The sequence below is a fragment of the Pocillopora damicornis genome, chromosome 10 (assembly GCF_964200805.1).
Source record: "Pocillopora damicornis chromosome 10, jaPocDami1.2, whole genome shotgun sequence".
NCBI classification, from domain to species: Eukaryota; Metazoa; Cnidaria; class Anthozoa; order Scleractinia; family Pocilloporidae; genus Pocillopora; species Pocillopora damicornis.
This window is the reverse complement of record NC_142679.1, coordinates 15,273,148-15,298,677: the sequence shown is the minus strand read 5'-3', so window position 1 is coordinate 15,298,677 and position 25,530 is coordinate 15,273,148. Positions and strand designations below refer to the sequence as shown.

The 25,530-nt window shown below is 37.3% G+C and overlaps 3 protein-coding genes across 6 annotated transcripts in view; all 3 read left to right on the top strand.

The window, feature by feature from the left end:
• The window catches only part of LOC149039102 (3'-5' exoribonuclease HELZ2-like), a 32,464-nt gene extending 23,436 nt beyond the window's left edge, over positions 1 to 9,028 (top strand). The window contains exons 27-37 of the mRNA XM_089184504.1: positions 216 to 2,851; positions 2,932 to 3,149; positions 3,481 to 3,563; positions 3,671 to 3,799; positions 4,073 to 4,255; positions 4,874 to 5,160; positions 5,599 to 5,925; positions 6,414 to 6,650; positions 7,560 to 7,719; positions 7,959 to 8,126; positions 8,422 to 9,028. Coding sequence (XP_089040630.1) covers positions 216 to 2,851; positions 2,932 to 3,149; positions 3,481 to 3,563; positions 3,671 to 3,799; positions 4,073 to 4,255; positions 4,874 to 5,160; positions 5,599 to 5,925; positions 6,414 to 6,650; positions 7,560 to 7,719; positions 7,959 to 8,126; positions 8,422 to 8,522 — 4,529 coding nt within the window. The 3' untranslated portion in view covers positions 8,523 to 9,028. The remainder of the gene's footprint in view (positions 1 to 215; positions 2,852 to 2,931; positions 3,150 to 3,480; positions 3,564 to 3,670; positions 3,800 to 4,072; positions 4,256 to 4,873; positions 5,161 to 5,598; positions 5,926 to 6,413; positions 6,651 to 7,559; positions 7,720 to 7,958; positions 8,127 to 8,421) is intronic.
• A 982-nt stretch (positions 9,029 to 10,010) lies between these two features.
• On the top strand, positions 10,011 to 16,713 carry LOC113680291 (tetraspanin-6). 2 transcript variants are annotated; one of them, XM_089184503.1, is made up of 10 exons: positions 10,011 to 10,319; positions 10,437 to 10,634; positions 11,069 to 11,170; positions 11,640 to 11,745; positions 12,870 to 13,070; positions 13,546 to 13,614; positions 14,269 to 14,367; positions 14,711 to 14,857; positions 15,132 to 15,215; positions 15,628 to 16,713. In XM_089184503.1, the coding sequence occupies exons 4-10, from the start codon at positions 11,662 to 11,664 to the stop codon at positions 15,682 to 15,684; spliced, it is 741 nt and encodes a 246-aa protein (XP_089040629.1). In that variant the 5' UTR covers positions 10,011 to 10,319; positions 10,437 to 10,634; positions 11,069 to 11,170; positions 11,640 to 11,661; the 3' UTR covers positions 15,685 to 16,713. The 2 variants fall into 2 exon arrangements, with proteins under 2 accessions (XP_089040629.1, XP_027053105.2); XM_027197304.2 differs by lacking the exon at positions 10,011 to 10,319 and having other exon boundaries at positions 10,498 to 10,927.
• Positions 16,714 to 17,709: 996 nt separating this feature from the next.
• LOC113680292 (small ribosomal subunit protein uS7m) lies at positions 17,710 to 24,007 on the top strand. Of its 3 annotated transcripts, none has more exons than XM_089184501.1 (9): positions 17,710 to 17,866; positions 18,275 to 18,334; positions 19,702 to 19,806; positions 19,916 to 20,005; positions 20,604 to 20,667; positions 21,035 to 21,069; positions 21,790 to 21,883; positions 22,599 to 22,739; positions 23,539 to 24,007. In XM_089184501.1, exons 1-9 carry the CDS (start codon positions 17,739 to 17,741, stop codon positions 23,617 to 23,619), a joined length of 798 nt encoding a protein of 265 aa, XP_089040627.1. In that variant the 5' UTR covers positions 17,710 to 17,738; the 3' UTR covers positions 23,620 to 24,007. The 3 variants fall into 3 exon arrangements, with proteins under 3 accessions (XP_089040627.1, XP_089040626.1, XP_089040628.1); XM_089184500.1 differs by having other exon boundaries at positions 21,790 to 21,916; XM_089184502.1 differs by having other exon boundaries at positions 17,810 to 17,888; positions 18,277 to 18,334; positions 21,790 to 21,916.
• Positions 24,008 to 25,530: the final 1,523 nt, after the last annotated feature.

Genomic DNA, 25,530 nt, shown 5'->3' with positions numbered 1-25,530 from the left:
AAACACGTCGTGCATCCTGGTGAAAAAACACGAGATTGCCCGAATCGACAAAAGTATTGATCGTTAGTAGCCACGATAAATTGCGTCCATCAGTTTAGAGACTCTTTCATGACATATAGACATATGATAACAGCTAAATAAATACATGACATCAGAATATTCTTATTAGTAATCAAAACATCTTCTTCAATCTTATTAAAATTTCCCTTATTCAGGTGTACTTGAACACATAATAAGTCCACACGAACGTCAGTTTGTGTGTACAACAGATTACGCAAATCCTGCGGTGATGGTACCCATCAACAAAGCAGCAACTAAACTGGTCAACCTTACGGACAAGACTTGTGAGGATATTCCAATGTACAGAAAGGATCACAACGGAAGAGCCATAAAAGTAAAAATGTTTAAAAAAGAGAAAGTCCTCACTGGGAAGTACCTCTTTGTTGTGAAATACCTTCAGTGGAAAAGAGACTTCTCCAACCCTCTTGGTATCGTTGTGCGATCACTATCCAGAGGACACGACTTGAGAAGTAGCATGGAGATTGCGTACGCTGAGCATGGGGTAAGACGAGAATTTAGAGAACAGACCTTGAGGTATGTGGAAGACAACTTTCCCCTAGGATGGACTATTCCTGAAGTAGAACGTAATAATCGCACCAAGGTTTCCGATGCAATCACAATTGATCCTCCCACATCCATGGACCTTGACGATGCCTTGACGATCGAGAATATATCGCGTTCAACCTTCCGATTAGGAATACACATTGCCGATGCCACCTTCTTTGTTAGACCAAACACTCCATTAGACGATGAAGCATTCTCTCGTTGCTCTTCATATTACCCCCAAAACGGACATGAAAATGTTCCTATGCTTCCGCGCCAACTTAGTGAGAATTTTTGCAGCCTTCTCCCTAATAAGGACCGTCTTGCAGTATCGGTTTTCGCGACCATTAACGAAGAGGGGATATTAGTTGATAAACCAGAGATAAAACGCACAATTGTTCGATCCTGTTGTCGTTTGAGCTATGCTGAGGCTCAGATGATCATCGATGAAAAAGATGCGAGCACATCAGAAATTTCAGAAGACATAAAGGGGAAGGTTAGACGTTTAAGTTCCTTGGCACAAAAGAGTAGATTTCATCGCCTCCGAGATCGAGCATTCGATCACTGGCAAAACGAAGGAAATGACTTTGAAGCCCACGAGCTTGTAGAAGAATGGATGATTCTTGCAAATCAAGAAATCGCAAAACTTTTATCACAAAAGAACTCTGAATTAGCACTTCTGAAGATACAGCTGCCACCAAAAGATCACAGACTGGCCGAATGGATTCAAATGTACGGCAAGTATACCAGAATGTCACTTACGTTATCCGCAACGTTCACGAAGGACACAACAGACGCCACACCACTAGAGGCTTTTCATGATGACAGCATCAAGTTTAAGATCCAGAAGCAAGTTTGGCGTGCAATATGTCAAGCCGTCGAGTCAAACGATTTTCCCACACTTCAATACCTGATTTGTAACGAGAGTATTCACCCACAAATTGCCACAGCTGTTTCACATTTTCGACGTATACAGTCTGAATCTCGATGCGTTTGCGAAGGCGATCAATCACCGGAGAACATTTGCCACTACTCTCTCGGAATACCTCGATACACACAATTTACGTCGCCAATAAGGCGGTATATTGATATCGTGGTGCATCGGCTACTAATTGGTCTCGTCTTGACGTCTTCCACCAACTACGCAGTTAATCTCCCTACTAAAGATGAAGTTTCAAAGGTGTGTCGACGATATACATTCATCCAAGACAACGCACGTAAATTTGAAAAGTATTGCAGGAGGATCCACCTGGCAACTCAGCTTCAGCAACGGTGTCGTGAGACGCGAGTTTTTATTGAATCCATTCAGCATCAGTCAATGTGTCTTCAAATCTTAAATAGAGAAGATGACCTCTTGGCTACTAGGAACAAAAGAATTGCCCTCAGTCACCTCAATTTACTGACTGTGGATGAAAAAAAAGAAATTCAAGGTGACGAGCAATCGATCATTCTCAAATGGAAAATCAGAAAGTATGTGGCGCCAGATCTCAAGAGAGACACTACAGAGTCATCCACTTCTATTTACAGCGGCATTGACGAAGTGATCGAAATTCCTCTTGATGTTTGGGTCTCTGTGTTGGATATGATTCGAGCTAACGACAAGGAGAATCTAACAACTACAATCAAAGAAGTAAAAGAGAAGCTTAGCACTGTGCCTTCCAATCGTGGGAAGGACACCTCAGCTCAAACGTCTTTTGGCCACGTGCATGGTATCCATTACAAGCATCCTCATCAAAATGACGAGGCACAGCCGTCATTTGAAGGAACGGTAGACCATTTTTACGAGAAGAAAGTTACACTCAGGAAATACGATTTCCTGTCTGTCCAGCTCTGTCCTCACATGATACGAGGAATCCTCGAACCCGATGTCCAAGTATTTAAGGTAGATGTTCATCTTAATATCTGCATTGAACACCGTAAGCATCCAAGGGAGTCATTTTCGCACACAGCGAGACACCAAGCATCAAGGGAACGGTATGAAAGTATCGACGAATACGTAGAGGCTTGGAAACCAGTTCTTGCTATGGAGGCAGCCACAGAAGCAGTAAAGGAGAATGATGGGTTCACTATTGAAAACCTTAACGTGGTATGGAAACACAAGGCTGATTCTGCAAGAGGAGAGTTTAAGCTTCCTTTCAGCTATTGTCAGAGCCGTCAGCTAAATTTTTATGAGGGAGATTTAGTATGTATCCGTATGTCTTACTCCAAAACGTCGCCTCCTTCTGGGGAAAGTGAAAGCCACAGAAAGGTACTTACCCTATCTCAATACTCCTGTAAGTCTATGGCATTGCTATTATATGCTTATTTAAGGTTTTCCCCTTTCCACAGTCTTCCAAAGACAATCTACATTCTGATTCAAGCGGAAGTGCTAGTGACTTTTGGGTGGCACACTGCATAATCAAAGATGTTAACTTTTTTAAAGAAAAACAGAAGGTAAAAGTTATAATGTATCTTCATCAATCGGCGTCAACCATACCAGAGGGACTTTTCAACGAAGAGGGTTACAGATGTACTCTAGAACTCATCCACAGAACACTTCCTCAAAGGTACATAAATAGCCATGCTCTCATAAGATACTTGAATAAGATCCTTGTTAAATTTTTCACGTTGTTGAATTAATCTTGTAGTCTATTAATTCAAAGTAACTCTGCGCTAACTGAGCATGAGCAATTATGCGGAATAAACAATTAAACAACACAATTATGCGAATCAATAATAACTGCAACAAACTGAATTTATGGAGCAAAATTGTGTTAACTACTGAACCTTTATCACGAGAAAAATACAACTCCATTGGTTTCCTAGTTAAAATCAATTACTTACCTTATTACATCTTGGAATTGTTGGTATGGATTAACTTTCATTTCAACTCTTCAGACGAATGTATGCAGCACTGTGCAATTTGGAACACTCATCTGAGCTAGTTCATGCCATTTGCAGAGGAGAGGAGCCCTCAAAAGGTACTTTTTATTGGAGATTAGTATTAAATTCTCTTGAAGCTTTTAGCTTTTAGCGTTCGTGCAATACTTAGCCATCATTACGGTTTTTTCTTTTCGGTCACGGTTAGAAAGTTATGGCGAACTCCCCACAAGCCTGTTTTTGACACAGTTTGGATTTAAGAAGTTGAACACATATCAAGAGGCCGCGGTCAAAGAAGCACTTTGCCATCCATTCACGCTAATACAGGGTCCACCAGGTAAGAATATTGTGTTTTTCGATTAACGACTAAAAGCGATTGGAGGCTTAAGAATTATCTCGCATATAACCACTTTTTAGTTCGACTGACCATGACTTAGTAATGATGTACGGAAATAGTCCATGTTACCAGTATTCCATGACACCTGAAAAAATGCGCTAGCATACACATTTCTGAGCTTCCACACGAATGACAGTAATAATAGCTTGCATGTGACAACTCACTTACAAATAAATTTCACTTACAAACAACCAAAAATATCATTTTTCTCAGGTACTGGGAAAACTGTAACAGGAGTACACATCGCTTACTGGTTCGCGGAACAAAACAAAAAGAAAAAGTCTTTGAAGCCGTTGAAAAAAGAGACAAGTGAAACTGAATGTGATGGAGCACACAAATCACCGCCTCAAGTTATGTATTGTGGACCGTCTAACAAGTCTGTGGACGTGGTTACAGGTGGGCTATGATGGGAAAAAATATCAGGACTTCTGTTTCATAAGAAATCAAATTGCGATATGGGACTCTATGAGGTTCCGCGGTAATTTTCCACCGAAGGACAATCCATTTCAACAGAAAATGCTCCAAGCTAGCTTGATGTTGGTATCTTTCCAATTTGATATCAATATCGTCCAATTTGATCAACTAGGAATAAACTCACATTAAAAAGCTAACCTCGTGTTCAAGTTTGTTGGCATACTCAGAGTAAAGTATTTAGCACACGAAAAAATCGGAACAGATATTGGCTGTTTTGGAAATGGTATTTGCCGCCTTGTTAGATCGCGTTTCCCGGTCTTTCACAACTGCTTCTCTTGTGCGCACGACCTCATAAGATTCGTGCCAACAAAAGAGGTATCACATGGTGGTGATGATTGTGCCAACGATCGCCCAGCGGGAAATTTTTTAATCGTTTAACGATAACTTATTCAGACAGTGTAAAAATGCAGCTGTCCGCTATCATTCAATATTGATTTGGCTGTGCAAAGCTTAAGTAATAAGTAGACAGTTTTAGTCAATCCAAAATAAGTCCCAGACAAATCTCAACAGCTGACATATACTTTCATCTTCCAACCCCAGAGCTCCTTTTAAAAGTACCAGATTTGAAAGTTTTGAGAGTTTATAGTGATCAAGTTGAGCAGAAAGAGTTCCCAATTCCAAACAAGTTGAAGCCAGCTCGATCAACGAGGAGTGATGACGAACTGAAAATCTCCAGTGACCAAATAAGATCTGTATCCCTTCATCACGTGATTAGAGGTCCTGAATGCCCTTTTTCGGAGGAGCTCAGGAAATATGAAGAGGGATTCGCTCAGTGTAAAGCAATGAATGAAACGATAGGCCAAAAGGAAGTCGCCGATTACCGCAAGGTGAGAGTTTTGTGAAGGGTTTGATTAAATGCTACGATGTGAGAATAGAAGAAAGATTAGAAAAGTTAACTCTTTTCAACAAATTTTAGCGCTTAAGTACGTGCCAGATATTAGACCGATGGGAAGGCTGGTGATTGGTGGGAATTCTCTACCATAGGAATGATTGAGTTCTCGTGATTACATTGATAAACTAAGGCACTGCTTAATGAAGGTTATATAGAATAACAGAGAGATTCCTCTTGTATAGCTCTTTCAAAGAGACATTCAAAATAACCAAGACTTGTTTTCATAAATCAAAAACTTCGTTTTCCGTTCAAATCCACAGAAAATTTCCCGAAAAAAAAGTTTTAGTAAATCTCCTTACAACTTTTCGTGTCGAGCCAAATACCTTTATCACTTGATAAAAATGATGGCCTTTTTTACATGTTTTCCCCCAAGACCATTGGACTGGCTGAAGAGTGGGCCCTTCAAAAGTCTGGAGTTCAAATCATTCTTTGTACTTGCGCAGCTTCGGGAAGTCCTAGGATGGTCTCTTCTTGCGACAACATCCAGCAATGCATTGTCGATGAATGTGGCATGTGCATGGAGCCTGAATCACTCGTGCCTATTACGTGCTCTGGAGCAAAACAAGTGGTTTTGATTGGTGATCACAAACAACTGCAGCCTGTAATACAAGACCACGTCGCAAAGACACTTGGCTTGAGTGTGTCAATGTTTGAGAGGCACTCTAAACGAGCTACAATGCTGGAACTTCAGTACAGAATGGTGAGATATTTTAGCAAGGGCAATCATAGATTCTACCATTCTAAGAAATGGTACTTTGATTGCCTTCGTTAGCCTCTGAGGCACAGGTTCAATAGTCTAACTGTAAAACACTTATTTTTCTGAAAGATTGTTTCAGAAAACTCACTTATCTCTGGGATTAATATAATTGTTCTGGCGCTTGACAAGGTATCAGTGCAAGTACCTAAATATTGATCTCTGAAGCATGGACTTCGCAACTCTTTAATTGTTCCCAGTTTATTTGTCTTTCTAGATTTAACCTTAGCCAGTGTTTTAGTGATTTTCTCTCTCCCTTACCTTTAAAAACTTGTAGCATGAATTTTTTTACAATTAAGTTACTTTAATTACTCTCCCTCCTTGAGTCTATCAGGACACTTTCGCTGTATTACACCCACCAGGAAAACAATTTAATTTAACTTCTTTTTGTCTCTACAAAGACATCTTTTTAACAAGTCTCTTCCTATTTCTAGCATGATGGAATTTGTGAATTTCCATCAACACAATTTTATAATAAAAAGCTACGTACAGCTGACGTGGTGAAGTCACGTGCTCCTAGTCCCGTTTCCTTTTGGCCTGCACAAGTGCGCCGCCAGAGGAAACTACCAATTGTCTTCTGTCACGTTGAAGGGCAAGAAGAGTCTGCTCCCATAGCAACCTCAGAGAGCAACGAGGAGTCCAAAAGAAACATGAAAGAAGTTCATAAGGCAGTAAGTAAATTCTCACCAAATTTGAGAAAGTTGGGAAGATTAAGGAAGTAGGTATATCAAATTTCTTTCAAACAAAAGAACATGATCTGATCATTGGCAGCTCATGTTCTCTTACATGAGGGGACGCAAATCGGCTGTACTGTAAGTATCCCGGAGAGTCCCCTACATTTTCTTAGACTTTTAGTCTAAGAAAATGTATGGGGACTGTAAGGTGTCATAATCCTGTTGCTGCTGACATCGATGTGACAGATAATTGCTTTTGCACTGTTTTCTTTGCCGGCTTATACTTGTCATCAAGTTTCAATAAGACGGCTATCATTTTTCACAAGAATAATGAAGTTTTCGTAAATTGTGAGATCGGATGGGATTAAAATGGGATTAAATCACCTGATGATATGTACTTACAGTGCAGACGATTTGCGTCCCCTCATGTTCATATGTGTGATTGCAAAGTAACGTGAGTATTTTCCAAGCTTAACTTAAGATTTATCATCATACAGAAGACATTTAATGTATTATGGCTAAAATAAGGTTAAATCACTACCAGATTTCCTAAAGCCAATGATGTGGTTGATCTGCGACTTTTTTTGTTCCAGTTCTTTTAAAGTGCAGTGGAACTCCTTCTATGCCGGAGTCACCTCTATCTGAAAGGCATGTTTATTCTGGAGACAAAAGCTAGTCCAGACTAAAAAAGTTCCTCCTAAAACCTCTGCTCACATCAGAAATACATTTTTTTTTCTGCATGTTCACTTGATGTATATTTTAACTGTCAAAGGATAGTCGCCAAATGATCCTTAGCCCTTCATCGTTCGATTGGGAACTGTGTACCAGAGTACTCTTTGCTATACTGAAGCTTTACGCGGCTATAAAGTCATCCTTTCTCACTTCCTCCTCTTTCCTCACGAACAGGTTCAAATAGCAAAGCATCTTGTTAACCGTTACGTGGCCCATGTGCGGAAGTCAGATGTGGTCATCCTGTCACCTTACAGAGAACAGCGAAGCAAAATCACTGAGCTCTTAAAGGGAGCATATGAGGATATCAAAGTTACAACAATCACTAAAAGTCAAGGTAAGGCAGTAACAAGTTACTCTTAGGAATAAATACAGTATTTATAAACAGTAAACGAATCCTTATCATTAATATTATTCGTGACGTACCTTAACTGTTCAATATAAACTTACATAGCTCTTTGAAAAAAATAGGGAGATCTGAGATCGAAAAAAATCGCGCGCGTGGGAAGAAGGTGCAGCTCTGGTAAAGTGTTGAACTTTGACATTCGACGTCGCCCTTTTTCTCTCAAATTTTAGGGAGTGAATGGGATTACGTCATAATATCGTTGGTTCGGTCCGTGAACCGTGACGAAATAGATCCTGAGCCTTCCCCTTCTTGGCTTCGTGAACATCTGGGGTTCTTGACTGATGAGCATCAAATGAACGTGGGACTCACTCGAGCACGCAGAGGACTTTGCATTATAGGTGAGATATGCAGTTCAAGTCTTGTCAGAGAAGGTTAAGATAGAGTTTTTAAAGCATTCTAAGATGTCGTTGGTTTTGGTTTACCAGACTCTGCGATCAGAGCCGTAATTTCATCTCATCCTCTAAATCCCCTAAGTTGGATCTAACTCTTAGTAACTTTTTCATTCCTTCTTAGTGGAAGTTGTGGAGGTAAACAAAGAAGTTTATAAAGCTTACAAATAAAGCACCACGATTGTCGGATAGGGCACCATCATTGTATTGTTTGAATAACCAAGCCTCATCTTATTTTCTTTAGGAAACAGGTATCTTCTGGCATTGGATCCAGCGTGGAAAAGCTTGTTAGAGCACTACGAAAAGAATGGCTGTCTTGTGAATGAGGATTGGCCTTGGCCATAATTGGGTCGCAAATATATATATATATATATATATGCTTAATCAACAAGAACTGAATGAAACTAAAGTCAGGGGAGAATATTTGAAAACAGTTTTTTCCAAGTTTAGAGCTTTTTTTGTATTTTTTTTTTGGGGGAGTGGTACTTTTGTAGGACAAGACTAGAAGGAAAGGAATGGAAAGGATTTCGGAAACTTGGTGTCATGAGAATGAGAGGATATTCGGATTTCTCTCTCAAGTCATCTTCTATGTCTTTTTTAAGTATTATTCAAAAAATGAAGATCAGGTCTTTAAAAGACGCGTAAAACTAACTTAAGCAGGATACCGTCATCCTCTAGTTATCGCTTTAACAATTTGGCATCTGATGTGTATGCAAGTAGCAATAGGCATAATTACTTCAAATCAGAGGAGCAGATCTGGATTTTCTCTCCAAAAATTTAAGACTGACAATCATTTTTTCCAATAGAAAATTGTTTTGTATTAAACCAATAAACCAATGAAGAAGACATAATCAGGGAGCATTAGTCTTTTTAAAATCGCTAAGGGAAATCATTACGCTCACGTTTGATATGCGATACGAGTTTTGCACCAACCAAATGTGTTCCTTACACGGATGTATGCTGTTTTACCAAAGCATTGAATTTCGCTCCCAACGCAGTTATGATTGAAAGGAACAAGAATCTAAGTTATATATGATGCCAGAACGTACGTTGTTGTCACCTGTAGAATCATAACCATGATTTTTAGGCTCGAAAAATATGAGTGGTAATCTTTTTCCTAATTTTTTTTTAATGAAACCACACGTAAAGTTTGCCTTTTAAGTACATGCATTCGGTTGATTACCATTTCAACTTGAACATTGTCAAAACCCTTTTCTGCCGTCACGGTTAATTGATGGCCAGCCGCGTGAGCAACGAATCATTTTCGTAAGTACAAAATACATTTATAGACAGGAGCTCTGCCATAAAACCCTGATAAAACAACGATCTCTAGTAAAACAATGAGACAGTCGGGGAAGCCGCGTCTCGTTTTCCCGCTCATTTTCTTTGTAATTTGTGCGATTACTGCCGACCTTCTCTTCTGCTGAACTAAACTTCTAGAGTTTTCAAAGGATGTTTCTTGTTCAACGAAGTCCGTGATATTTCAGTCATGCAATATACTGGTAAAGGACTTTGAAACGGTTGCTCGGAACTTGTACGAGTACGAATTTTCCTGTATTTACATTATCTAAACTCACACTTAACTATAAAATCAAGGGTATGCAACGCGTTTATTTTTTTCCCATACTATCATACCATTGTGTCAAACTGGATTCGATTCATCGCTTTCGATAGTAGCTGACATCCGTTCAGAGGAACGTACTGCTATTTTTCCCGATTTATAAATTTGTCAGTCACCCAAAACTCAAAGGTCACTATTTCAGAATAGGTCGAGGTTCTATGTCTAGACATAACCAGTGGGTTATGAAAACAACAGCGAAGCCCAAAGGCCGTGTGCCCAGCACGTGCGCAGATAAGACTGTCATAACACACCTTTGTGCGGCTTTCTCTGAGCCTTCCACGCTGGCGTTTCAAGAGAAATTGCGTGCTACTTTCGCGTTTTGCAGGGAGAAGTGAAACGGGATTTCCTAGAAAACGGCTGCGCGGAAGGCTGGGCTTTTTTCGGTCTTTAGCGTTGATAAACTCTTTTTAAACTCTTGTCAACGGATTTCCCGGTTCTCGGCTTTTTCGCCGTTTCCCGTGTCTCGTTCATAATAACAATCCCGCAATCCCAAAAATCTATTGGGGACCCTCAGGAATCAGGTAAGCAACTTATAACGGAATATAAATTTTCCTTTTTTAATTATTTTCATAGCTGATAACTTTCCTGCGACAAGTGTCGAGGGACCTGGTTAGCAATTTGAAACTACTCGTTCCTAGGTTTCGCGCGTTCTAGCTCGGCCATAGGGTGCGACAAAGAAAAGAAAACAACGTTTTTCCTGAACCAATTTATGCAGCTTCTTATCTGAAAGGCGTGACGAAGGCGAAAACCATCTGAGAAATGTTTCTCGCTTCATGAAAACAAGGAGAGTAGCCAACGACATTTGATCCAGGGCGAGTTCGATCACAGATTTTCAGGTAGGCACACACACACACACACACTTTGACTTGAAAGTGTTATAGACAGGGCTCGACACATCGTTTATTGTTCGACATCGCGTGCTCTTCGATAGGTGGATAGATATTTGATACACAGCATAAATTGAGATTAAGGGCTTTGTAATTTGCACGATTACTGTCGACCTTATCTTCTGCTGAACTAAACTTCTGGAGTTTTCAAAAGATGTTTCTTGTTCGACGAAGTCCGTGATATTTCGGTCGAGCAATATACTGGTAAAGGACTTTGAAACGGTTTCTCGGAACTTGTACAGGTATGAATTTTCCTGTATCTAAATTATCTAAACTCACACTAAACTATAAAATCAAGGATATCAACGCGTTTACATTTCCCACACTATCAATCCAAAGACAACCCTTAATTTGCATTTTATTTTCTTCTGGTTTTTGCTTAGCTTTTACTTGTTTTTTTACGTTCCGAACGAGGCGAGAGACTGGTTACCAGTTTTCTGAGACCAATCTTCAATACAAGAGCAAACTTTCAGCGAGACGTAAAGGTATGGCTAAGATCTTTAGGGTGAAGTGTAACACAATGACGATTGTGAATTTTACTTTTATTGAGCTTTAAAAACTTATTCTTCATTCGCAACCAGTCAAGGGCAAAATTATGTTTTGCAAGACTTGAAACTGCATGTTAACATGTAATGTCTAGTCTCAGTTATAGTTTGATACCTAAAATTTGTAAGTCATCGTACATTAATTTTTGTTTGTTAAGTAGAGCTGAGAATTTGGTATCATATCTAAATTATGATTTCCAAGATCACAATTTTAACTTCTCTCCATCTGCCTGTGTTATGGATTTGTATAACCCTTTGATTCCCAGGGTGACCAAGACAGAATTTCTCATTACAAATTTGGTTTTGGTTTTGGTTTTGGTTTTATAGCACCCAATCAAAATGTGCTTTATAGTGTAATTGATTTTATTTGAAATGAGTCTTTGATCTACTTTTCAATCATTCTCTCTAGAATACATGCCCAAGATCAAATCATGGCACGTTTGATTCCACCTGGCAGTGAAAAAAAAAGGTTTTACACCACTAAAGTATTTCCAGGGATGGTTGGTGGTATGATAGTGAGTAATTATTTTTATTTTTTATCTGTATGGTATATACAATGCTCTTGACCATCAACCACTGCACTTGATCGGTAATTACGTAACAGTAATTACATGTTGGTGAAAAGAGTATGTTTGATTGTTTTCAGTTGACAACTAGCTTTAAACAAAAATTGCAAACCACTTAGGTAGGTGGAGAGGATTGCTTGTCTCCTTAGTCTGATGACATCTGTAATTTTTCACTGTCTTATTGGTTCTGTGAGGGTTCAACTCTTAAACCACACAGGTTTTTTGGTTCACTTTTCATCATATACTGATAAATTTATGCATCAGTACCTCTCATATAACTTTATTTTTGGATTATCAGTGTTTTAGATGCTATGATTGCTATGCTGTTAATTGACTGTTGTTTGCTAATGGTAAATAATTGTTTCAGTATAGTTGCTCAGGTGCTTAAATTGAAATTTTGAGATTAATTTGTTTTGACTTTAACACCATTCTGTCACAATTGTTTTGATTACTTGTATCGAGATGAACAGCCAGTTTCCACTAGAATGTGATGGGTTTATTCAATTCAATCAGCTAAAACTTCAAATCTTTCTTTTAAAAAGTAGTACCCCAAATGTAGGAGCATCTTTTGTGCTTTTTTGTATTGAATTTTTTTCTATAATCACATTTATCACTTCCTGTGTAACATTGATATAACACAAGTCAGCAATTTTGAAATTTAGCATCACTGCTATAATCACCTAGTGCAAAGTGAACATTGTGAGATATGGTGCAATTCTCAACAAGATTCGAAGGCACCTGTCTCTCTAATCATGGCAGCAATTATACTGAATGATATTATTATAATTAAAGCAGCCTTCATGAACAGCTTTCTGAACTTTTCTGTAATTTAACTCTGATCAATTAAAAAACATTTGATTTTAAAAAAATGTGAAACTTATGCACCATAAACTGGTCAACCCAGATGTGCTTCACTTGCATGCATAAAGATTGTTGTTGGAACTCATATTTATCTACCAGAATTGTATTTAAATTTTGAAATTATGGTGAATTCAAATCCAAATAATTTCTAATAATGATTTATGTTCAATTATAGGTATTAATAAGTAATTTATTTTTTTTTCTGATCATAGGTTGTAGGCTTTATCATGCTTTTGACCAGTGGCATAGTGCTTGGATGGAAAAACTATCACTTCAAAGTGACCAGAGGAGAGAATAAGAGGCCATTTGAGTGGTATTTGGGGGCTGGAGTATGCATTACAGTGGCCAGTATAGCCAGTTTCATAGTGATTAAAAGAGCAGATTCTCCTCTTGTGAAGAAATGTTCCCTAGTGGTGAGATTTTTTTCTTCCTCAACAACATTAATGATGAGTTAGCAGTCCAGATGAGGCTTATTAATTTATGTCATACATATAAATTAGTTATTTTATGGTAAAATAATATCAGGTGTTTGCAAAGCTGGATTAATAACAAGAATAAAAATGAAAAATGCATGTAATTCTCACTAAATAAAAAGAGAAGAAAAAAAGAAAGAGAAAGACAGAAGGATTGAAAGACCTTTTAAACAAAGTTTATTAAAAGTGATTCTTACTGTGGAGGACTTTTTCCAAAGCTCTCTTTCATCAACCCTCAAGAATCCTTTCTACAAACTGATTGAAGGCCATAGCCTTCATAGTGGTGGACAGGTCCTGCTTTTGGTGAGGTGACATCTTAAGCAATACACAAGACTCTTAAGCTTGAGCAATGACCTTAGTTAAATTATTAACTTGAATGATTAAAATTCCCATTTTCTTCAATATTTTCTTATAGTACATCATAATTCTTGCTTTGGCCACCATTTTCACTTTGGTTGCAGTCATCACAAGTTTTACTTTAGAGGTGAGGAATAGGATTAACTTGTAATTTCTTTTTACTTTTATTACTCATTAGATGTCCTATATTGAAACCTGATTGTGTTGTTCACTAACACATGTAATAATTTGCCATATAGCATCTTTAGACTTCATGTTCTGGCATGAAGTCTGCTCTACTGCTTCAGATAACTGATTGTGGGACATAAAAGAACATACACAGTTATCATAAAGAGTAGGGAACAAATGTAGCTCTTGGTGTTGTGGTCTTCCCTTGAATCTGAAATTGGGAGCATCTGCAAAAATTTCCTTCAATAATACTCCTGACTGGAAAAAAAAGCAGTCTTGTATCATAATATGTTGCTCAAAAGAACAACAAAGTGATCCTAATAGGGCTTTGACTCAGATCCCCTCAGCCAAGATTTAGGGTATTAACTTTCATGCTAACAACCGGTAATACTTCGCTATCCAGTGAAGGCAATCATAACTGCATGTAAAGAGATTAGTTAAAAAAAAAAAATTTGAAAAAATTGTTTCTCATTTTCATGGAAGACATCCACTTTACACAGTGTGGCTATTAAGACTCAATAGTAGATATTAATGAATCTACTTCCATTCATTGTGAAATTTTTGCAATTTGGTTGAATTCTAGCAGTGCAATTTAGTTTTGATTTTGTTCTAGCTTGATGACATGGAAAATGATATGAAGATCAATATTCAGGACTATGGTTTAGGAAGAAAAAGAGAAGAAACAATGAATATCAACACGCTACAAAGTGAAGTAAGTATTATGTGTGATAGAGCAAAGTGAAAGATTTCCATATAACCCCATGCTGGTTTCACCATTGTTTTTCTTTACCAATTAACTGCATGAGTGAAGTATAAAGTTATAACCAGTCGCTGGTCAGGAAATGAGCTCACGCTCGTCCTTCCTCCTCATCTCGGGCGGGAAGACTGGACTTGAGAAAAAGAGAGGCGGAAATCAAGCTCATGCAGAGGTTTGCAGTTAAAGCGCACGGTATCTTGAATGATACCGTAGTAAAAAACAATGAAATTTTTTCTTAATTATCCTGTTCTTAGAAACCCCAACAGTAATTCTGACATACATTTTTGTGTATGTACAGGAGGATTGTTGTGGAGTGAATTATTATACTGACTGGAGAAATACAAAGTTTGGAGGACGTAGAATCTTCGCAGTACCAGACACCTGCTGTAAAACAAATGAGTTTGGGTGTGGCTTTAAGTTTGAAACTGACGATATCAACCGCAGGGTGAGTTTTGTTTTGTTGATAGTTGTGTTATTATCGCCGCAGAATTGACGAGTCCAAGGACTGTTTTCCTCTTTTTAACTGGATTTCAACAGAAAATTCCCTTATGTACCTGGACCCCTTTTTGAACTCGTCTTTTTTTGTTTGTTTGTTTGTTTGTTTTTTTTTTGCTCTTTGGTCTGAAGTTTTAAGGAGAGAAAAACCCTGAACTCAATGTACTGGAAATTGCGAGTGTTGAGCTGTTTTCTTTTAACTGTGTTTTTTTTTTCTTTTGTAGGGATGTTTAGAGGTGGTAAAGGGCTCTGTAGGAAAACGTCTATTGGTAGTCAAGATAATGGGATTCTTTATCTTGTTTTTTGAGGTGTGTACTGTAAAGGTTGTTTACATACAATTTTCTCAATAAACAGCAAAAACAATGTTCATTTCACGTGGCGCGCCACTTGTTCTCACCGATTTCGTTGACTGCGCTGGCGGAGATGGACTTCGTTTAGTCTACGGAGACGAACGAAACGAAATCGTAAACCTTAAGTTTGTAACTAGAGGGTTGATTTTATTTTGACTATCTTTTTTTTGTCCATTAAAAAAATGCGAGAAAGGGAATTTTTATGAAGGTGCAGGGGATTTTAGTGTCACCTAACGAATTCATTTCCGTTGAACTGTTTCTTATACTGACGTGACTAGCAGAAAGGGATAGAAGTTGTCATGTTACAATTTTTGTTCATGACATCTTTCTCAAACTAGTAATTTTCAAACCTTTTTTCCCGTCCTCACAGGTTGGTGTGGTGGTTGCCACGGCAATCATTTGGAAGAAATACATGAGTGAGTGGTGACTGACTGATAATGGCTGTGAAGGACCACATGAACGCATGCATAACCCGTGATTGTGGTCTAAAGGCCTGACTGATCACGTTAGTGTCATGTGATATAATGTCAGTACCGAAAACACAATTATGTTTTCAATTTGTTGATCTCTTTCGCATCACTATTTTATCTTAGTGTCAATTTTAGCGAGCAGAGATTTTCGTATCAACAACTGAACCCCTATTTCGCATATTTATGTGAACACATAATTTTGTGTTTTCGTCTATGTTTAAAGGGGCTCTTTCAACTTTTAGCTTCATTCTAAGAGGCATTAAATATCAGCAAAAATAGAACCTAATAGTATGTTCAATAGCCCTCTCTGACCACTAAATCACGTGGGAGAAGGTTGAAAGTTAGGGTAGAGCACGAACAGTTGTACAGTTTTCTTTTCTCTCTATTGTGGTTTTTTGCCCAAGGATCACATCTTGATATTAAATTGAGGAAAAAGCAGACTAATTTTAAGCAGCACAAAGTTTGTTAAAATGTCAATTTTTTTGACAATTTATTTCGCAGTTTTGTATAATTATTGATGATTAACATTTTGTTTTGTTTGTTTGTGTGCGATCTATTTGATGTCTTAACTACGGCTTTATTTGTAGTCTGATTACTTGTTACGATCTCAACAAGATCGTCTTGACTGAATAATCTCAACAACATGAAGTTTTTAGTCGCCATGATTGTATTTACCCGCGGCTTTCTCAGACGAAATGTTTACTCGTTGATATTTATTAATTCTCTAAATTGTGTGCTTTTCTCCGACAGGTTAGAATGTGATAGTACTTTCTAATTATATGAATGGAGTATCTTGAGGTTTTCTTTTTCTTTTTAAAATTTAAATTGTCTTTGGATAGACACTAACTTTCCTCTGCGCTCCTCTTAGCTCTAAACACTTATTCTAGCATAAATAGTTGGATTTGCTCATTTTTTGTAAATACTGACCACCCATGGTGGACGTTTAGTTTACGCAGTTAATAAAAGCACTCAGGGGCTTTACTGAGTATGGTGCACTCTCATTCAGTATTGCAGCTGCTGTATACAGTAAAGTGTTATTATCCAGTTAGATACGGTCGTAGATATCTGTACCCACAATATGATGAAATTATGGCTGAACAGAATCAATAGAAAATCAAAAGAAAGAAAGGAACGAAAGAAAAACCCAATTAAACAAGATAAAAACAAAAAGCAAAATAAAAAGAACTAGCACAAAAGTTGATAGGAAAAAAACGATTAACATATACAAAAAAACAGAAAACAAAGGAAAAAAAAGCAGGATTCATCTTGGTTCCGGACAATCTTGGGCTATGAAGGGGATGGGGAGGGGCCTTTTCCTGCGTCTTTGTGACATCTGGGAACACACTGGATTCTACTTCCAAAAAATGGACAAGGATGGAGTCAAGGTCAATCTAGGAAAGCTTTCCAAAGCTTCACCCTTACCTAAAGAAACTGTGGTGTGAATTACTCACCCTCCCACCCACGCCCTGTCTATATGCCTACTTTTTGTCAGGTAGCACCGAATGCATTTTACTATGGTCTGTTTTTCTCCACAAATAGAGTGCGCAATATTTGACGACCGACAATTGCTCGGAAAAATTCTCAATCTTTAGATTATCCATTTGTATCTTGTATCGTTTCCTTAGTTTCGCGATAAATATGCAAACAAACTATACAATTGTATGGTTATTTTCTCAATGATACACAGTTCTACGCGAGCAAGCTAATGAGGACAGTCTTGAGTAATAAAGAAGCACCTAAAAGTACCAGGGTGGAAAATAATTTAACCTGAACAGTGCCTATTAGTAATAAACAGGGCAAGATTGAGATGACAGTCCAGATACACGGCTCAGATGGAGTGTTTCAGTGTATTTGTTCCCAGCAGTTTGTTGCACCTTCCTTGCCTACCTTCTCGTGTTGACCGTGTGTCTAATTCCATGTAAAGCAACTGGGAACGAGTCCTTTTCTTCCCATGAGTCCTCGTGTTGGAGATACTCGTTACCAAGTCCTTTTCAGTTTCTCAAAATCCAACATGGCGGCCACGAGGGCATCGGTGTTACTTAATTGTCTTTCATGTTCGCGAAGAAGTAACAAGTTTCTTGGGGTTTTTACTCGGAATTTCAGTGATGCAAGAGTTTTATTTAGTCGCCAACCCCCAAGGTAAAACGTTTGTGTTTCAGAAATGCTATTCATTCGTGGAGCGATTTGTACAGTTTTTGCAGATGTACATCGCATGCAACATGCAGTCCTCGATCCAACGAAAGTGATCACCTCATTATCAACTCTTTTCACCAACATCAGTATGCATATTCTCCATATTGTTCTCTGCACATCATTTAAGCTTCTGACGTGAATAATTTGTGGAACAATGTAGAGCTTCTTTAGTTGGTGATTAGTGCTTCATTCTTATAACCACAATGTGTGATTCGGAGATGATTTGGTAAGGAGAAATTAGATGTTGGTCACTCATAAAGGTCAAAGAGTTAATTCCTTAAGCCATGTCTGAACAATTTTAATTAGCTCCTTTTTTTTTTTTTGTTCATAAGCATTTTGTTTTTTTATTTGCAGAATACAAAGTTGCTACAGGACTAATATTGCAAGGTCAATGTGCTCATCTCAATCAGCGTTGTAAGTGCTGAACACAGTTTTGTTTGTCTTTGTTATATTAGTCGTGCCAGTGGAAAGCTTAAGGTTTTGAGAGACACGATGTTATATTCTTTAGTATCTACTCATATTATTAATCTATCTATTTGTTAAATCATCTACTTAACAATTAGATTCCTTGTTACCCTGCATCTGCTGAGTAACAGATTACAGTTGAAGTCAAAATATGGTAAGATCAATAGAGTGGTACACAGCAGAAGCTGAGAGTGTCTTCTGTGATCCATTGCAGAGTAAATCCATGGCAGCATGGAATCTATTTGTTTACGATGCTAAAGAGAGCAAAAAAAATTGTTAATGTTAATGTATGTATTTGTCCTCTGGCTATAGATCATGGTTAAGAATCTATCACAATGCATGCACAATTTAGCCATTTGAAATTTACTTATTTACTCGTTTATTTATTTATGTGAAAATTGCAATGGGATAGTGGTTGATTCAATGGATTTCAGGTAATAGGTTTGGATCTGAGCCTCAGCCAGCTCATTTTGTCATTTTCTTAGGCTACACTATTGTTTCAGGGTGCCTCTCTCAGCTCAGGTGTATCAGTGGATATATAATGTACTCAGATGGTCAGGAAATCTTTGGAAATTGCAGAGGGATGGGGGGTTGATTTATATTCTCTCACAGTCCCTCTGTGATCCCAGGAATATGATTTGTTATCTACAAACACTCTAGGAAATGTCAGAAGTTGTGGAGGGGAGAGGGAGTAGGGGTGGATTTATCTTAAATGGACAAGCAAACTAGTGGAATAATAATACTCAGTCATTTATTTAAATTGCATTGGGTGACAAACATATGTGCAAGAATTTTTTTGGAAGAGAATATCACAAATGACTCTGAGGTTACCCTCCAAAATCAAGGAAAACATGGGTTTTCAAAATTTGCTAGGGAAGAATGGCTTTGGATCCCCCCTTCTGGGAGCAACATGCAGTAAATTGTATTAGTTAACCCACTTGTTAAGTTCACACATCTGCCTATAAATAATTTGAGCAACATTTCCTTGGTTAATTACATAATTCTTTTGCTACTTTATGTAATTCATAAATACCCTGATAACAGCATCCAAGTTCTTAAATTTTCTTCACCACACATGCTACAAAACATTTTTGATTCCAAGAAAATGTGTTGTAAGTGTTTGCAACCTTCATACATGTATTTCTTGCAGTCATGTTGTCTTCAATGCACCCCTAATCAATATTTTACTTTAAGTGAATTGTTTCCAGACTTTTAGAGTGTACCAAATTACGTTCTTACATGTACTTTCAAACCAAATTATTTTATATTTCATTAACATGATGATGAATTAGTGTGTTTTTGTCGTGTATCAACAGAGATTTCATAGATAAAGACAAAGGCAGTACAAGTCCAACAAAAAAAGATGCTGATGACACAGATTTGACATCATCACTGAGTCAGAATGAACTTCTGAAGCAGATGTAAGCTTTAAACTAATATCATTGCTCATTTCCCCTTTCCAAAAAGAAGTAATATGGTACCTTCAAGTTATTTCTTTTTAATTTACTGATTCTGTGTTAAAATCTGCAGAAATATATTTGATACTGATGAAAAGGTTGAAATTCCCAAAGCTGCAGATTCTCATATGACCTCCTCAATGTTAGATGACGAACTTGTCAAGTAAGTATAGTACATTACTTATTTATTCTCAAAATCTGCCAAGTAATCATCCTCTGAAGTTTCTAAAAATTTCCTTTCAAATTTCCTGAGATGACTTTGTTCTAAATCAAAATTACACTTATGTCTAATTTACAATTTTCTTTTCTCTTACCCATTTGCTTGTTTACTGTAAATGTGATGATGTAAGAATTCATATGTACACTGTACATATGTTAATTCCTAGTAGGAGGTTGTAGGGTTGGACTGTATTGTCTTTATTTACTTTTCTAAAGTACATTAATTTTGTACTGTCACCTCAAAAGTTCAAGGTTGGATATGACCAGGCCTGTAGACCATTCTTTGCTTCTGAGAAATGAGGGATAGGGCAGTGCTCTAGAGAGTTGGTATCATTCCTTGGAGTGTGAACCCAGAACTCTGTGGACGAATTAATTGAAAATGACATTAAATTTGTTTTTTCTAAATTTATTTATTTTTCCCCCAGTTTCTTTACAATGTATAAAACTTAGAAAAATAACTGATCTGACTTGACAATTCAGACTGATTTTCTTAAAAGCACTTGTCTCTTAGTTTTCACTCACACTTTTAAACCAAATTTCAGCAAATTCGTGAATTGCATGATGTGGGGTGGTAAAAAGTCTTTATCACAGAAAATCTTTAAACTGGTAAGTTGAGCAGCTTAGTTTATACATGAAATAACCACATGCCCATAAAAAAATTGTAAAGTGGTACCTTTTTCTCCCAAAGTTTGCCAGAATATGTTATGAATGGTTCAGAAGATTACACTTTTTGTTAAGGATATAAGCTAAAACCATTTTGGAACTCCAAAAGAGAAACTGGAATGAACTGATAAATTCAACATTAGCCAATTGGAAGTTTTCAAACTTATTTGTATGATCATTTATTTTCTGAAGGCTTAATGACGGTTGCTAAAATAGATCACAGCAGGTTTAGAGGAGTTGATTGTTTTAAAGAATCAGTAGCTTGTATGCTGGATATTTTTATAACCATTCTACTTTTATTTTATTTCAGGCAATGGAAGAGATTAAGAAGGAACAATTGAAGAAGTGAGTTTCTTTTCTACTGATTTTTGCAGGAGTAACATTTCAACAGTTACTTCATCATGATATTTTTTTGCAATACTTCCTTACATTGCATCAGTCGATATGTTATTAAAAATTCACTTTTTTTCTGATCCATTAACTACCTGTAGACATCCAACTGATGTGTTTTATGCTATCTCCCTGAAAAGAGAACACTTACATACAATTGTTTGATGTTATTAAACTCAAAAAACTGTGATCATCAGAATATATTTGGAAAGTACTTTTTTGTTTCAAGGAAAAAACCAGTAAACGTTACCTTGATTAGAACAGTGGACTGCAAACATCAACACTAGTCACTTTGAGGAGTCCTGAACTTTACTAACTGGTCAGTTTGCAAAATTACTTGTCAGAAACCAACTGAAGTAGTCATAGTTTTTACAATAGCTCATACTCAATACCTTGCTTAAGATGAAAAAGTGACTTGCATATTGTAACTGAAATGTGGTAACCTACAATGACTTGTTTTTCTCACATTTGCAGGGTATCAATTCAGTCGTATAATTTCTGGTTTCCACATCAGTTTTCGGTCAAATTCACTATTCCATTACATTTTCTCAGATACATTTCCTGTGGCTTGGAGGAGAAAAGTGTGTGTAATAGTGTGTGCATGATCTCATCTTGACCAGATGCTTGAATGAAATAAAGGCAGCAAGTTGCTTATTTGCATTTTTTTTAACCTAGGCAAAGACAATCATCCCAACCTGACTCAGTAGAGACGGATCCTTTACAAATTTTTGCTACTGCAATTGAGAATTGCAAGCCAGTCATAGGAGTGGTAGGCATGAAGAGGGCAGGTACTGTGTACCAGGTAGGGGCCATAGATAACAACTCAAGTTTTTTGAAGCAGACAGAAGTTCATTTTCCAGTTAGCACCAATTATTTACTGCCATGACAACATGAAACTGTAACATTGGGTTTTAAACAATGTATATGTAATGGTGACCAATCATCTAGTTTCATGTATACATGTACATCTTAGATGCTGGTATACACTCGGTCAATTTTTTGATGAATGTGAATTCAAAGTCTTCTGATACAATTCCTTTAAGTAAAGTTCAAAAGCCAACCAATGCTCACAAAATTATAAAAGGGCCAGAGTGGAAAGATAACTGGCAATTGTGTGCGCCAGAGGACGTTGTTACTCCTGTTCTTAGAGTTTGTGTCACAAAACCTTGAATTTTTTTGCTATTGAGGATTTTTCAGTACTTTTCGTTTCTCAACCATGTGTTGGTTTCAAAGTCCTTCTCCAGAAGCATCTGACAATAAACTCTTAACCCTGACCCTCCCAATAGTGTCTGGCATACTAATTATACAATACAGCAGTTTGGTTTGGCATAGTCATTATGCAGAACAGCATGTATTCTTTACTCTGTTCTCTTAATTTAGTACTCCTTAGTCTTGTAGGGTTTCTTATCATCAGCATCTATCCTTTTTTATGTATTTCATACATACTCTGACAAGAGTTTTACTCACATGTCTGTAATTTTCAGGTGCCAAGCGCAATCAACCAACGGCGCCGTCGATTTTTGGCCATTAAATGGCTCATCAAAGCTGCTCGGGAACAGCAAAAAGGCAATGCCCGAATGTACAAGAAACTTGCCAAGGAGCTGATGGATGCTTACAATAAGGAGGTGGGAAGTCGTTTTTATGGAAGTGTGCTGCAGTTTGTAAGGGTGTATTTTTGTTTGTCTTTCGGTCGAATAGTCACGTACAGATATCAGGGTTTAAAATAACTTCACTGAAGTAAAGACTAGGGCTGGTTAGTTGCGGTTAAAGTGGCTGTAATCTATATTTGATGGGGTGTTACTAACGCTAATCACCTAAACATCATCTTTGTGAAGATTCTCAGAAATCATACTTAAGATGTTACCATTGTCGGTGATAATTAAGAACAGATGTGGAAAGGGACTTTAGGTACCCAATAAGGGAAGCCTTTCAACGCGTTTATTGAGTGTATATTCTGTGTTTAGAAATTTTGAATGCATAGTACTTCTTACAGTGTATATTTGCGTGGATAGATATACTCCAACGAGTAACAGGTTAATTTATATTTACTGCATCGTCTTGAAAGCAAAATTGTGTCGAAATTGCAGATTAATCAGGAGCTATTATTAGATTTGACACCAAATTCCCAAACCTAATGATTATCAAGAACGAGGAAGTTGATGGTTTTAAGGAAACGGGAATATTTTTATTCAAATTTTATATTCCAGTGCAGCTCAGTCTCAGTCATTATTATTACTAAATTATTATTATTAGCTTTGCTGTTATTATTGTTGTTATTATTATTATCTTCATCGCCGGTACTGTTCCTTTACATAGCAGGCAAAAACACATTTAGCAAATACATGCAATTGAGAGTTTGATATGTTATTAATTTTTGTGTATTATTTTTGCTCATTTATTTGTTTATTCTTTTGTTGTATTCAGGGCACTGTCATTAATAGGAAGCACGAACTACACAAAAGAGCTGAAGACAACAGAGCTTACGCACACTTTCGGTGGTGGTAATACCGTACTAAAGTACAACAATGAACTGTTGAGTTCCATGATTTTCTCTCCATTTTCTTGTTTTACGTGATGTTTCAGCAGAGAAATCGCTGCTTGGTTGAAATGCTGAATGATCTTACTTAGTAAACTCAAAAGTATAGGTCATGGAGGACAAGTCTACAGATACTTTTCTGTCACCAGAAAGCCCTTCCCTATTGAGTATAAAGAAATATTGTGTAAGACGTTTGTAGTCAATTTAATCATCTCCTCTTCCTTCATCGTTGTTGTCATTTGGTTTTTATTTTATTGTCATGTTTGACTTCCGCTTTTCTTCAAGCAATGTATTATATCTGCGTTGACTGTATTTCGGTCGTGAATTTTAAATGCTTAAAAGCGGTATCAAGTTATAGCTTTTTGGCAGTTTGATGGTCCATTGCGTTTTATGGCCGAATTATTTTAGTGGCAGTAGTATGTACGTTTTTTGTCTAATGGCTCATCAGTGCGTTTTATGGCCGAATTATTTTAGTGGCAGTAGTATGTACATTTTTCTTCTAATGGATCATCAGTGCGTTTTATGGCCGAATTATTTTAGTGGCAGTAGTATGTACGTTTTTCTTCCACTGGCTCATCGTGTTGATTATATCGGTCAACGAGGAATTTGGGGAATAGGACATGAAGTGTATGCATTCACTCATGAAATAAAGGTGTCAAATTGCTGCTCAACAGAGACACTTTCCGCTGTGTCTAGTCGCATGGCGAGTGTATGTGAGTTGACGACTAGGGAAGCTCTTACACATTTTCCACACTTGCTCTCTGATTTTCTCTCTTTTGTTTCCTGTCATTCCTTGTAACCTTTTTGTTATACTTAATTGAATGATCAAGAACAGGGAGGACCAGTGAAGATCAGATTTTGCTCATTTTGGACAAGCTTGTGCCATTTCACTATCCAAAACGAGTTAATCCCAAAAACGGATCAATATTCCGTAACGGTGACTCTTTTTTAAGGGAAAGTACATGGACGAGGCATGTCCGAACGATTTGCTGCCCAATAGTTACATTGTGTGGGCCTGGGCTTACGCTAAGATATGTGGCAGTTTCAATGTACCACATTGTCGGCAAGCCGCTTGGGCCATTTATTGAAGTTGAAATCTCTTCAGCAATTTTGTTTTCATCAAGCTAAATCATTAAAATATATTCTGTCATTCTCAGTGCCATAAATTTTCAATTTAAGATCAATAGCTTTGCAACACATACAAGTCGACGTTCGCGTGAAAGTTGCGGGAAGGAAGCATGCAATATGATAATTTTCGGATGTCCATACGTGTTAAAGCTTGTAACATACAGTTCCTTTTGAACCTTAGCTCTATGTCGTCAACAATGACTGCGAATGCAGTTGAATTTACATGCATCTTAAAAACTTCTTGTTTTAATATCAGAGCTATATTTGAATGTGAATTTATTTAATTACAATCTGAACGACCGGATGCTTCTTCAACATCCTGAAAGGAGTTAATTAATCATGTCTTTCTAGGAAATTCTCTCTCATGATTCAGCGAGTTTATATTATCACGCAGCTAGGAAAAATTATTTATTTATTGCCCTGTTTCCCCACTTAACGTCGGTTGAAAATTTTGTATGCCTTAGCTGCAACTGATCAATTAGCACACAATATTTCACCAAAGTTTAAGAGCAGTTAAGAGCTGGAGTAAGTCCTGATAGCTTATTTTGTCACATTTTAATATAAAACGAAAAGTAGGATAATAATCACGGAAATAGCTCGAGTGATAAATTGTTCGAAAAGGAAAGTGACCACAGCGCATTTTACGTGCGTTATGGAGACCTTTGGTCACTATTGAGTGGCATCTGATTGATGGTTCAATAATCTAGGTGTCAGAATCAAATGAGAGATTCCAAGGGTTTTTGATTGTCATG

What these genes read in the sequence shown, in the direction of transcription:
- LOC113680291 (XM_089184503.1), top strand. Translation starts at nt 11,662, where the DNA reads ATGGCACGTTTGATTCCACCTGGCAGTGAAAAAAAAAGGTTTTACACC. An exon ending in TGAAGAAATGTTCCCTAGTG is followed by an intron (nt 13,071 to 13,545) that starts GTGAGATTTTTT and finishes ATTTTCTTATAG; the next exon opens with TACATCATAATTCTTGCTTT. An exon ending in CTGACGATATCAACCGCAGG is followed by an intron (nt 14,858 to 15,131) that starts GTGAGTTTTGTT and finishes TTTCTTTTGTAG; the next exon opens with GGATGTTTAGAGGTGGTAAA.
- LOC113680292 (XM_089184500.1), top strand. Translation starts at nt 17,739, where the DNA reads ATGGCGGCCACGAGGGCATCGGTGTTACTTAATTGTCTTTCATGTTCG. An exon ending in TGCTCATCTCAATCAGCGTT is followed by an intron (nt 18,335 to 19,701) that starts GTAAGTGCTGAA and finishes GTGTATCAACAG; the next exon opens with AGATTTCATAGATAAAGACA. An exon ending in CACAGAAAATCTTTAAACTG is followed by an intron (nt 20,668 to 21,034) that starts GTAAGTTGAGCA and finishes ATTTTATTTCAG; the next exon opens with GCAATGGAAGAGATTAAGAA.